Source organism: Salminus brasiliensis, chromosome 16 (assembly GCF_030463535.1).
Source record: "Salminus brasiliensis chromosome 16, fSalBra1.hap2, whole genome shotgun sequence".
Lineage (NCBI taxonomy): Eukaryota > Metazoa > Chordata > Actinopteri > Characiformes > Bryconidae > Salminus > Salminus brasiliensis.
Window position 1 is genome coordinate 425,813 of NC_132893.1, and position 13,719 is coordinate 439,531.

Genomic DNA, 13,719 nt, shown 5'->3' on the forward strand with positions numbered 1-13,719 from the left:
AAACATTTGGACATGCAGTGTAGAACAGGACACCTTCAGAGGTCTTGTGGAGTCCATGTGTACGGTCCTCATTAGGAAGGCTCTGCAGCACCGCGGGCTGGGGTCAGTGCTGCGGTGTGACGCTCCTGTTCCTTCTTAAAAATAACCTGCGTGAGTCAGAGGCAGACTGCACCGAGGCAGCGTAATTCATACCACTTCCTCAGTTCCTCCGATCTCAGTGGATCAGCTGAGGCGGGTTTGGTTTCTGAACTTCTTTAAATCTTCAGTCTGTGGTTTCTGACAGTGTGACGCACTCCAGGACGGCTGAGCCCCGTTGATAACAGCGTGTCATACAGTGTCAGAAACTGTGTAAGCAGGTCTGATAGAGGACATACAGGAACAGGCCTCCCTCTCTCTCTCTCCCTCCCTCTCTCTCTCTCCCTCCCTCTCTCTCTCTCTCTCTCTCTCTCTCTCTCTCTCTCTCTCTGTTTTCTGTGTTTATTGAAAGTGAGGATTGTGTTTACCCTGTCGCTGTGCCGGAGCTCTGCCGGCGCTCTGCCGGAGCTGCCAATCACAGCCCCATTAATGCATTACAGGAGATCCACGCACTGATCTGATCTGCAGAGTTAAAGCTGCATCATATTCCCTAATTCCCTGATCTGGGATCATCTAAGAGCTTTAAACAGAGTCTGCGCTTTATTTAACTCAGCGCACACTCTGCAATATGTCCACATGTTTGTGGACACCCCTTCTGATGAATGCACTTTCAGCTACTTTAGGTTGCTGACACAGATGTGCAAATGTGCACACAGCTTGTCTTGTCCCTACAGAGAAGTACTGCCAGTAAAATAGGACCTCCTGGGGCAGGTGTGAATTAGAGGGGCTAAAGGCCCCCAGCTGATATCTTCTATGAAGGTGATATTAGTGCAGGAGTCGCTGCACAGTAGAACAGTGCTCCTCCACTACAGTCTGACCAGTCTTACTGAAGGTCTTTTGTAGCCAATCAGCTCCAGCACACCAGCTATCAGACACAGAGAGCGCCATCTACCCAACCGGAGAGAACACGGCCTATTGTGCTCTCTCTGACTCCGGCTGCTGATGGCAAATCGGCATAATTAGAGTTTGTGTTCGGCTTTTAACGCACCTATGCAGTGATCACTCACATTCACACACCAGCAAGCGCAGACTAGATAATAGCCATTATTATTATTATTACAGCACACATTATTATATATAAAATATCATTATAGTGGGGAGCAGTAGTGGAAGTATGGTTGTAATCACACTCCTGAGCCATGATGACTGTGTGTGTGTGTGTGTGTGTTATGAGCCGACAGAACGGAGACAGTGATATCAGATTAGAGTGTATTAGAGGGAGACACACGGCTGTGTTTCAGCTCACACACTCCGGCAGGTGGATCACCACTGAACACACACACACGGGCCAGAGGATTACTGTGACACTGAGAGGGCTTAATGCTGTGTGTGTGTGTGTGTGTGTGTGTGTGTGTTGTGTGTGTGTGTGTGTGTGTGTGTGTATTAGGGGGAGTTACAGATACACACACATATCTACATACACTCACAGCCAGATGCTGTCATGACCACTCTCACGCACATCTTACTGGTCCTGGTCCATAACACACACACACACACACACACACACACACACACATGCATTTATACTCTTACATGCTACACACACACACACACACACACATGCATCTGTACTCTTACTAAACTGCAGTAGCAGATGGAGCTCCAGTCTGTAACTGTACTTGTGTGTCTGTGGTTGTAACGGTTTCGTCTGTTTTTAGGGCCAGTGAGATTGAAGTGATGAAGGCAGATGTGGAGAACGCCAATAAGGTGAGATGTTCCACCACAGAGCAGTGATGTGGGCATCCTGGTGCTTGTGCCTGTGCTTGTTATGCCCATGCAATCTGGTCAAAAAATAAAGCTTCAGCATTAGCCTAGTTAGCTATATGACATACATATAATACATATAATAAATGAGTATATAGATAAAGAATGAAATGAAAGTGCAGAAGTTTAGATCAGCCATCATTTAAAATTGAAACACAATCAAAACGAACATAAATGCTGTTTCTGTGTCTCACCCGGGTCCCTGCACCCTACAGCTCGCACCCCCTCAGGAAAAAACACAGCGCATCCGACAAGAATGAATACGTCTTTTATACAGAGCCACAATCCGTTTATTTGTGTTTATTCTGAAGTTACTGCTTCTTTTGTTGACACTCATAAACTCTTGCTGAAACTTGAAACAACTTCTTGCGGATCTTTTTCTCAGGTGTCCAAAGACTTTTGCACATCTGGAAGTTTCCTGTGCTTCGCTTTCCACCTGCTTTGCATCTGCAGCACTTCTAAATGAAGAGCAGGGTCGTTTAGATGCTAATGTAATCACACGTGTTTGCTGAGAGTTGCTTACACAGACTTTTGGAATTACTTAGCCGCTTTAAAACCTAATATTTCCATAAATGCATAAAGATTGGGCGGGTAGATCTCAGTGCTGCTAAAGGTTGAAACGCTTTAAGCGTCGTCTTAATGTTCTAATGTCTGAAACGGCCTGTCCCCTACACGTCTCTCCTCAGGTCAGGCACTGCGGGCAGCTGGGGAATAAACAGGACTAAGGAATGCATATTTAGACTGGAGCAGTTTTAAAGCAATAGTTCATCACCATATCAGATTTACTCTCCTCGAACGTAGTCGAGCTTAGTCTTCAGCAGAGACGCTCTGAGGCTTTGTTAGTTTTACACTGGAGCCACGAGGCTAACGTAGCTAAAAGCCCTGGGTATACTGCATGGCTTGAGGGTTGCACACCTCAGCTCCAGGTGATCCAGGTGTTTACAGCAAGAGGATGTAGCCATTATGATGTATTGATGTATTATGCGCCCATGCGTCCTAAATGTGTGTGTTCTGCAGCGAGCCGAGGCTGCAGAGAGAGAGATGGAGAGTCTGAGAGAGCAACTCGCCAACCAAAAATCACCGGACAGGGTAAGAGTCCTCCAGACTTCTATATGAACGGGTGGGGCTAAACTGCTGAACAGTGTTACTGGAGTTAATGTTGGTGTGTGTGTGTGTGTGTGTGTGTGTGTGTTTCTTTGCAGGCTGAGCTGGGGGTGAAGGTGTGTGAGGTGGAGAGTGTATCTGAGGATATTCAGAAGCTGCAGAGTGATCTGACCGAACTCACAGAGTCAACAGCCAATCAAATCAGCCAATTGCAGCAGCAGCTTAGAGATAAAGAGGACAAGCTAAAGGTGCAGATGTGCTCACACACACACACACACACACACACACACAGTGTTACCCAAAGCAGTGGAGACTGTGTTTTCCGTGGTAGGAGCTCTCTACTCTGGAGCTGCTGCAGAAGTTTGAGCGCCTCTCAGGTTTTTAAGGCAGGGCTCTGCTGATGCTGTGTAATGCAGTGGGCCGCAGCCTGTAAGCACCGCCCCGGCTTTAGCAGCGCATGTGTGTATGAGCGTGATGGACAGCCGGCTGGACGATAAGAGACTGAGCAGAGATGGAGCTCACACTGAGGATGATGCACATAGACTGCACACACACACACACACAGCAGCACAGTGAATACAGTGAGGGGTAAAAAGGGACGTATCTGAAACTAATGGTGTAACAGGGCTCAGTGCAGTGCTCAGGGTTCTGAGCCCAGTTGTGAGTTTAGGGCTGTGTGTTCAATTTTGGTTGCTGGACGCTAAAGAAGGTGGTGAAACATGGTTCCGGTTCTGGTTTGCTAACTGACACAACTGCTGTTGTGTGTCTTCTGTGCTGTAGGAAATGGAGCAGAAGGTCCAGGCCCAGTCGGACTACGAGGAGCTGAAGAGAGAACTGAGGTGAGGTTTAAACCAGTTTTAACTGGAAATGTCATTGGCATCATGCTGCCTAATGCCAGGCGTGGGCTAGAGGGGTATAAATCCCCCAACATTGAGCTGTGGAGCAGTGGAGGAACTGTGTTCTCTGGAATGATGGTGTAGTAAAATGGGGCGTACTGGTATTCCCCTTTATACCAGTACAAGTGAATAATTCCCAGCACTACACACTCATACATCCAGTCTTAGCCGACATAAACGTCAGCCCACATTGCTTTTTGAATTTTATGCATAACAGCTTCCACTGCAGGCCTACATATGTACAGATATTTAAATGTGGCCTGGCCTGAATTCGCTCGGCCGGCTCTGCCACCGCTGACCTCTCGCTCTGTCCTCGTGCCAAGCCTGCAGACCACTGATAACCTTTCGCTGCTCCTCCAGTGCTCCTGCCTGCTTTATCTTCTGCTCAGTAGTGGCATAGTGCTCTTTGGACCTGCCGTCATCTTGCTGGTCAGTTTCTCTGGACGCTTCATGATTTCAGCTTTCTCAGGGGTGTGTCGGACCAGGCCGGACCGGACCGGACAGAATCGGTTAAAGTGGCTGTTTATATATACGTGGTGATGTTCTCAGGATCTCTCTGCTGGCCGTGAGTGACCTCAGTGGATGGTTTGAGACTCTCTGCTGTAGTGAGTGTGTTTCTCTGCTGCTTGTTGATGACTGTGATGATGCTAAAACAATGTGTGTATCACTGTGTATCACTGCACACACACATACACACACGCGAAGTGGTTTCACCGCGGTGTTTTAGAGGCATGGTCAGGGAGGACGGGGAGGAAGTCAGACTGGATTATAAGATATTAAACACTCTTTAAAACAGTCATTTTAAAAAAGCACAGAAGTTCTCGGATCAAATCGGGAGCAAAATCAGTGGATCAGGACCTCCCTAACTGATGCCTAATGCCTAATGGGCCGAGGCTTTGTACAGTTGACCGGGCTCTGCTGCTGGAGCGTGTTTGGAGATGCTGGAGATGCCGGGCTGTGCTCTAAAACGAGACTCGAGGCGTGGTACTCCTGATTAGGGCGTGTAAATCTGGCTGCTGCTGAATGAAGGCCGCTGTTGTTCTGATTATTAGCTCAAAAAGAGCCGCTATGCTGAATTTAAACCGATGGCCTGCTCGCCACTTCGGGATGCATTCCACGGTAATGGAGCGCAGCGCTTTCACCTCGGAGCCGTTTCTGAAATCGGCCTGGCCGAGTCTGTAGATGATATCTCGGCGAACCCGCTGCAGAACAGGGCAGCTTTCACTTCAGCTGCTGGATTCTGGAAACTCGGTCTCAGGTGCTGAAGGAATGTCGGACTTTTATTGCGATATTATAGACGAACGGGTTCTTTCTGACGCTGGTGGTGTAATGATGGTGCTCTGAGGGAAGGTTTGCAGTGGGGGGAGGTTCAAACCCACTTTTACTCGTTTATTCAACTTCTCTCAAATCTCTCTCTCTCTCTCTCTCTCTCTCTCTCTCTCTCCTTCTCTCCTTCTCTCCAGCGCCCTCAAATCCATGGAGTTTAGTGCGTCTGAGCAGGCTGCAGCACAGGTAAGCCGTTAACCCTGACCAGTCTGATGTCACTACTGTTGTGTTGCTGTGGTAATTAAATCTAATGATGTAATTACAGAGTGAATTACTCAGGTAATTACACTCCCAGGCTGTATGGACAGGTTCGAGCCTCACTTCTGCTCGTTTTCAAAAACAGCGAAACCGTAAACCGTGTTTTTCCTTCTGCAGTATAAGACTGGACACACGGCGATCATGATTAGATATCTCCTCGTGGATTGGAAGAGTATATTGTGTTCTAAGATATTTACAGTATCTACAGTACCAGCTTCTAAACTGCAGGTTTTAATTAATTAATAAATAAATAAATAAAGTGATATATATATATTAAATGCTAAAGAAAATGCTGTATTAATGATATTATAAATTTATAGTCCTTTCCAATTAGCCCACACTACTAACACTTATATTGTCTTATAGTTACAGCTTTCTCTTAATTATTACAAATATCTGTGGTTATTTGTAGCTGTAAACTTCTACAGTATTATTAATATTCTATTTCTGCCACTGAACTGCTTTTATTAATTTTATTTATTTTTATAGTATTATATTGCATTATAATATATTGTATAATTCATTTTTTGTCCCTGAACACTTATGTGCAGTTTCTGTTACTGCACCTTTACAACATATATTTATAAATGAGCTCTGTTCTGAATGGCTGCTTTGTATTGTAACTCATATAAAAAGCAGTCAGTGTTAGTGGCGGGGCTAAGCTGATGTAGGCTGAACAGGAATTTGTAAATGCGTTCATGACTTGGAATTAAATGATGTGGGTCCTTTAATACTAGACTAAATCTGTATATTTATATTTATGATATTATTGTTTATGATAACAGAAATGCCAACAGTGATTTTGGGCTAGTCTTTGCACTGTTCTGTGTGTCTGTATGGTAGTTTTCCATGATCCTCATCCCTCCTGTCTGTTTCTCCTCTCTGCGCTCCTCCCAGGATTCTCCACGTCCGGAGGAGCTGCTGTCTGGCAAAGAGCCCGGCCATGTAGACGGAGTGGTGAAACGACTGGCCCACAGTGAACTGATGGGTGAGGGTGAGGAAGAGCAGGACGAGATCAGGGTTTAACATACACCATATGGACAAAAGTATTGGGACACCTGCTTAATGGTATTAAAAGAGCTGATCCTGCTTTTGTTGGAGTAACTGTCTCTACTGTCCAGAGAAGAAGACTTTATACTAGATTTTGGAGGAGCATTGCTGTGAGGATTTGATTGCATTTAACTACACTACACTAACACTCTCTATAAAATATAAGCAGTAATATAAGCAACCTTGTAAGTCGCTCTAGATAAGAGCGTCGGCTAAATGCCATAAATGTAAATGTAAATTAGAGAGATCAGGATGTTGGATGATCATCACCCCCAACTCATCCCATTCAAAAGTACTGGATGGAGCTCCACCATCATCATTCCAGAGAACACAGTTCCTCCACTGCTCCACAGCTCCTCAATGCTGGGGGGCTTTATACCCCTCTAGCCCACACCTGGCATTAGGCAGCATGGAGCCAATAGGGTCATGATGTTAATCTGCTCCAGAGAGTCCTATTCTATTGGCAGTTCTTCTCTACAGGGAGTGGATGCATTCATTAGAAGGGGTGTCCACAAATACACATTGTGTATGTAACTTTGCTGTAACTTTCAGTGAACTTTGGGTTCTTCTGTGACCTGAAGTGTCTGGGTGAGTTTGGGTGAGACTCTGTGCTGCTCTGCTCGGCTGGGAGAAGATAAACAAAGGGAGTAGCTGCACAAACAGGTAGTGACGAGAAAGGTTTGGAGGCTACAGCCAGCTTTAAGGTCACTTCCTCCCTCTCTCAGACCACAGACACCAGCACTGGCTCCTTGGCGTGTGAGTAGGTCCTACGGCATGTCCAGTGCGTTGGCGGGGAGTGTTCTGCAGCCCTGAGGCCTCCAGAACTTCCAGCAGTTCCTGAAGAGCTAAATGATAATGAGGCCTGCTTCTGCCTTTACTTACTTCATCTCCTCTGGTTGCCCTTTTAACCATGCAGAGCTTCTGATTGTGTGTGTGTGTGTATGCAGCTGGAAATGTCAGGCCAAAACACCTCTGGACTGCCCCCTGGTGATTATGCATTTCATTTGGGATGTAAATATGGATGTAAATCCGCGTCTTCTTTCATGTTTGGAATTTTTAATGCGAGCCTGAAGTCCACACCAGCGTTCCTCCTAAGATCAAGGGTATTAGCCGGGAGTTTGTCCCCATTTGCTGCAGTAACAGCTCTGCTCTTCTGGGAGGCTTTAAACTAAATGTTGGAACATTTCTACAATGCTGTGAGGAGGATTTGATTGCATTCAGCCCTGAGAGTGAGAGCATTAGTGAGGTCAGGTTTTGATGTTGAATGTTTAGCTCTGCCACCCCGACCCATCCCTAAAGTACTGGATGAAGCAGGAAAGAACCATCTTTCTCACTCCACTGCTCCACAGCTCAATGCTGGGGGGCTTTATGCCCCTCTAGCCCACGCCTGGCATTAGGCAGCACGGTGTCACATGATCATGGCTGCTTCAGAGCAACCCGTTGTATTGATCAGCGCGTTTCTATGGAGATTATACAGCTGGGTGTGAACATCTGTGTCAGCTACTGATACACGGATGTGCAAATGCACACACACAGCTTGTCTTGTCCCTGTAGAGAAGAAGTACTGCCAATAGAATAGGACTCTCTGGAGCAGATCAACATCATGACCCTATTGGCACCATGCTGCCTAATGCCAAGCATGGGCTAGAGGGGTATAAAGCCCCCCAGCATTGAGGAGCTGTGGAGCAGTGGAGTAACTGGAATGATGGTGGTGGGGAGTTGGGGATGATGAGGTGTGGTGGTGATCATCATTCAACATCCTGACCTAACTAACGCTCTTGTGGCTGGATGCAATCCAATCCTCACAGCAGTGAGCACATCTAGTAGAACGTCTTCTTCTCTGCACAGTAGAGACAGTTACTCCAACAAAGGCACTCTTTTTAAAACCTTTGATTTCAGAATAATCAATAAATTAGCAGGTGTCCCAATACTTTTGTCCATATGTTGTATGTATCGTATGTTGAGTGTATCTCTTCAGGTATCATGATGTTATATTTGTAACGTATCGCCCACCTTTACTCCACTGCTCCTGTTTGGACTGTGCGGCTGTACGTATTCTGAGCTGAAGTGACGCGCTCCCCGGAGGCAGGGAGAGTTAATGCAGTGTGAGTGAGAGCAGGTAGCCCGCGCACCGGTGCCTGTGTGCCCATGTGTACAGACATGCCTGCAGGAGTTCGTACCTCAGTACAGATCAGAGTCAGGCCCCAGCCCTGGGCTTACTGTACTCAGCTACAGCCTGCTATCCTGCGCTAGCGGCTAGCGCACCAGTGCGGCCTGGAGCTGCTGTAAAGGTAGACATTTTAATACATTTGCACATCTGTGCCAGCAGCAATGGGTGCAGCTTAAAGTAGCTGAATGCATTCATTAGAAGGGCTGTCCACAAACATTTGGACGCATAGTGTAACACCGTAATAAATAGAGTTCTATCATGTCGAACTGTCTCTCTGCTGACTGTTAATATCCATGATGAGCAATGAATAAGCTGGTGTCCCAATACTTTTGTCCATATAGTGTCCATGTATAAGTTGCATGACATTGTCCTGGCTAAATAACACAGTGTGGACACTCAGATTTCAGATCCTAGGCTTGTTGTTTATGCTGTTGGTGTGTGTTCTGTTCTGCAGGGTCCGCGGGTCGTAAAGGTAAAGTGTCTACGGTGGATAGCCCCCAACGTCTTCCAGCCACGCCTGTGCCCACCAACGCCACGCAAGGCTCCCCCCCTCAGCTTCTGATGAGGACAGGCACAGCTACCTCTGAATCCGCCGCCAGTGCCAACGGTACCCACCCCTTCTCCCCCACGGGCATCGGGCCAGACTTCTTCACGCCTGCGGTCGCCAGTGTGGGCGCCACCTTTCCTCCACTGGCGGGAAAAATGGCCCTTAGCTCACTGCTCCAGCGGCAGCTCATGCAGAGCTTCTACACCAAAGCCTTGCAGGTAGAGGGGCACCCATGACCCCCATTTCTGAACTGTGTAGAAATTCGTACGTTATGTTGTTTAATCGCATCATGAGTAGTTCTGCATTTCTCTCTCTAACAATACCCCTCCTTCCCTGCAGGAGAGTTCTGCCGGGGCCCTGCTCTTTGCCCCCCAGCACTATGCCTCAAGCCCCCTGCCACCCGCCGCCAGCCCAGACACCAACGGCACGGTGCCCTCGCCTAGCCGCTCAGAGGGGGCGGGCAGCGTCTCTGAGGGAGAGGAGATGGACACGGCCGAAATCGCCCGGCAGGTGAAGGAGCAGCTGATCAAACACAACATCGGCCAGCGAGTGTTTGGACACTACGTACTGGGGCTGTCCCAAGGCTCGGTCAGCGAGATCTTGGCCCGGCCCAAACCCTGGAGCAAACTGACCATCCGCGGGAAAGAGCCTTTCCACAAGATGAGGCAGTTTCTCTCTGACGAGCAGAACATCCTGGCACTGAGGAGCATTCAGGGACGACAGAGAGGTAAGGATACACACTTGCATAAGTCATCTTGCTCCATCACCTCCATCACCTTGTCTCCTCTCTCAGTTTGTGTATTCTTACAGTATTCACCTTATTCTGCCACGCCCACTATCAAGAGCTTGTTTTCTCCGCCTGCTGTGGATTATAAAGTAGCTAGCTATGCTAACACAACATCCAACAGCCTGTTTAACGCTATTCAGAGCAGAGCTAACTAGCTTTCCGACACAACACAGGACCTGCGTCGATAGTTGAAGGTGTTAAATATCCATACGCCTGCTTTTACCATTCTGTGGAGGGGAAACTCAGCTATGAAGCTCTGGTGAAGCCGATGCATCGGGCGCTCGTAAGGCCGTCAGGTAAGTCATCAGCCGAAAAGCTAACCTAGCCAAGAGCCTCACGAGCACCCAGCGGGTCCGATTCACCAGAGCTGGGAGAGGATGTTCTGGTGTTGGTCTCCCCTCAGAATGTTATGGGCAATCGTACAGACGTTTGTGAGACAGTTTAGAAACAAGGCACACATTTACTACTTATTATTAATAGTTCATTCATATAAATTATTAATATTAATAAGATTAACAGTCTTTTGGTGAAAATATCTGCAAGTCATCAGTTATCATACACATTCTCATTGCAGTAATAGTTCACACTGTTCTCAGTCTCTCCAGAACACGTGACCCACTCCGCACTGAACCGTTTTAATTGGGTTTGGGCTATAACAAACTTTCCAAACAAAGTGGGGTGGTAATCAGATCAACATTTTAGCCTCACTAACACAAAAATGCAATCAAATCCTCACAGCAATGCTCCTCCAATATCTAATAAAACGTCTTCCTCTCTACTCCAACAGAAGCAAGAGAAACTCTTTAATACCCTTGAATTTAGGTGTCCCAATACTTTTGTCCATTTAGTATATGTTTCAGGTGTCTGGTAGGAGGCAGCTTGTGTTGCTGATGTTGTGGGTTTGGCCAATGGTTGTCCGCCTGCTGTCTGGTGTTCGAACTGTGAGCTCAGAGGTCAGAGGAAGGACGGACTGGGCTTTGTTACTTTCACTACAGATCAGTAAAGGCAGAGACCGCAGATAACATGACAAGCGAAGAGGGGGTACTGCAGGCCGAGGAGCACAGGGGGTGGTGTGTGTTGATGGAGGTGAGGTTGAAAAGGGCTGACTGTCTCTCTGGAACATCTTCAGGAGGGTCTGGTTGGTGGCTCCATAGAAACCCTTAAACCTGTATTTTCACATCAGGAACTGCAGCTAACAGCAAGCCCATGCCAGCATGTCTCACACAGCGGGCTGCATGGGAGGCAGGTGGTTTTGGGAGAGGTTTGAGGAGGGAAAAAGGAGGTAGAGGTATTTTCCGTGCACCATTCCGGTCTAATTTGCCTTGGTTGAAAATAGCTGTGAGCTTTTCCGAGCGGCGCTGACCCTGCCGCTCGCCGAATCTGCAGTGCGCGGTGATGAGAGAGAATCAGGAGCAGGTTATTAGTGGCTGTGTAAAAGCAGCAGAGGTCTTGCTCTTATTTTTTTTTCTTATCTTGCGCTGCTTGTTTTCCAACAGAGAACCCAGGCCAGAACCTGAACAGAGTGTTTCAGGACGTTCCCAAGCGGAGAACCGGCTCAGAAGGCTCCTCTAAGCCAGGTCTGTGCTAAGCCTTCCCTTTAGCTGGGCTGTTTCTGTGTTGTGACAGTCTGTGTGTCTCTCTCTCGTTCTGTGGCCTGGGCTCTGCTGAAAAATCAGCGGAGGCATTAAATATCTGCTGCGAGCGATCATTGTACACCCCTACCGATAGTGCTGCTGTTAGAACCGTTTCTGAAGCACAGTAGAACCGAACTTTCTACTTTCTGACATGGACGTCCTTTAAAGTGAAGTCCTGGGCTAAGTTATGTTGACCAGCATGTGGGCTCAATAAGCTGTGTGTGTGTGTGTCCTTGAGGCTAGGCCACAGTGCCACCACACTGTAACTGGTGGTTCAGTTTTCCCTAGGGCTGCACTGTGGGTGGCCACCCAGTGTGTGTGTGTGTGTGTGTGTGTGCAGGGCCGAGCATTACTTCCACCTCACACACGCCCAGCTGCTATCTTCACACACCAGTGAGCCTGACCTTGCCCCGCTGCCCACTGCTCATGGCCCCTACTGGACTCACACACTCACAGGTTTTTTATACGACATCACAGAAATGTCTTATGAACACACTATGGCCAAAAGTACTGGGACACCTGCTCATTCAGTGTTTCTTCTGAAATCAAGAGTATTAAAGAGCTGATCCTGCTTCTGTTGGAGTAACTGTCTCTACTGTCCAGAGAAGAAGACTTTCTACTAGATTGGAGAAGCATTGCTGTGAGGATTTGATTGTATTCTGCAAAAAGAGAGTTAGTGAGGTCAGGATGTTGGATTTTCCACTGCTCCACAGCTCAATGCTGGGGGGCTTTATACCCCTCTAGTCCACGCCTGGCATTATTAGGCAGCATGGAGCCAATAGGGTCATGATGTTGATCTGCTCCAGAGGGTCCTATTCTATTGGCAGTACTTCTTCTCTACAGGGACTAGACAAGCTGTGTGTGTGCATTTGCACATCTGTGTCAGCAATGGATGCAACTAGCCAGTAGCTGAATGAATTCATTAGAAGGGGTGTCTGCATAGATATATATGTGTAATGAAAATCATATAAAGTGTGTGTGTGTGTGTGTATGTATGTGTGAGGTCAGGTGGATCTGTTGTTTCTGAAGGAACTGGTTTAAATTCCTGCGTTTCCTTTAGCGAAGCTCTCAGACGTTTGTAGAGGAAGTGCAGCTGCAGCTACAGGAAAATCAGCTGGCCATATTCACACTATTATAAACACACATTACTCTCTACAGACGACTTCAGTTTGAGTCCGGCCGTTTACTTAACCCTTACGGGTCCAGGGCTGTTACTGTTATTGTGCTGTGTTTAATAATTCATATATCATCAGTTTAAATATACATATTTGACATTACAGCAGGCCGGAGGAGTCAGTGATGAGCGGGTGCAGCTGAGACGCAGTTTGGTGTTTATTTAGATGAAATTATTCGACAGGTCACGAGCCCGTGTACTGTACAGTTACTGTTTCAGACAGTAGAGAGTATGAGTATGGGTTTCATACCTCACACCCAGTCTCATCCTCCCTGTGGCCCTAACACGCTCAATCCTCATCTTACCCCCCCGTTCTCTCTCAGGTAACATCACCACCAGGATCCGCACCCCCGATGGTGGCTCAGACGAAGCCATTAAATCCATCCTGGAACAGGCCAAACGGGAGCTGCAGGTACAGAAAGGTGAGTCCTGAAACGTTCAGCGTCCTGTAGGGATGGTGTTTCACTCCTAGTGTGTCAAAGTGCTTAAAGGAAAACCGTGATGAGAGAAGTGGAGTTGGAGCAGCAGCTGATTAATAAACATCCGTCCAAAGAACAACTACACCTCTGATATATGGAGCAGGGGAAGGCATTTGTTTCCATGGTTACACATGGAACCACAACATTTCCATGGTTGTGGTTCGTCCATTTCCATAGTTACACCACACCAAGTTCTGTGGTTACGGTACTTTCATTTTCATTGTGAAGCTATACCCATTCCCATGGTTACTGTACACCCATTTCTGTGGTTACACTGAACAAATTCCAGTGGTCACTCTACACCTTTTCCATGCTTGTACGAAATGCATTTCAGGGTCAGGGTACAGCAGTTCCCACTGTTACTCTACAAAATCTCCATGATTAAGCTCCTCCAG

General features: G+C 47.3%; 1 protein-coding gene across 1 annotated transcript in view; it reads left to right on the top strand.

The window, feature by feature from the left end:
• Positions 1-13,719, top strand: part of cux1a (cut-like homeobox 1a) — a 41,433-nt gene that overhangs the window by 10,190 nt on the left and 17,524 nt on the right. Inside the window, exons 6-15 of the mRNA XM_072659553.1 lie at positions 1,794-1,842; positions 2,917-2,988; positions 3,102-3,251; positions 3,784-3,842; positions 5,363-5,411; positions 6,381-6,471; positions 9,158-9,468; positions 9,590-9,977; positions 11,534-11,614; positions 13,169-13,267. Of these exons, the coding sequence (XP_072515654.1) occupies positions 1,794-1,842; positions 2,917-2,988; positions 3,102-3,251; positions 3,784-3,842; positions 5,363-5,411; positions 6,381-6,471; positions 9,158-9,468; positions 9,590-9,977; positions 11,534-11,614; positions 13,169-13,267 (1,349 nt within the window). The remainder of the gene's footprint in view (positions 1-1,793; positions 1,843-2,916; positions 2,989-3,101; positions 3,252-3,783; positions 3,843-5,362; positions 5,412-6,380; positions 6,472-9,157; positions 9,469-9,589; positions 9,978-11,533; positions 11,615-13,168; positions 13,268-13,719) is intronic.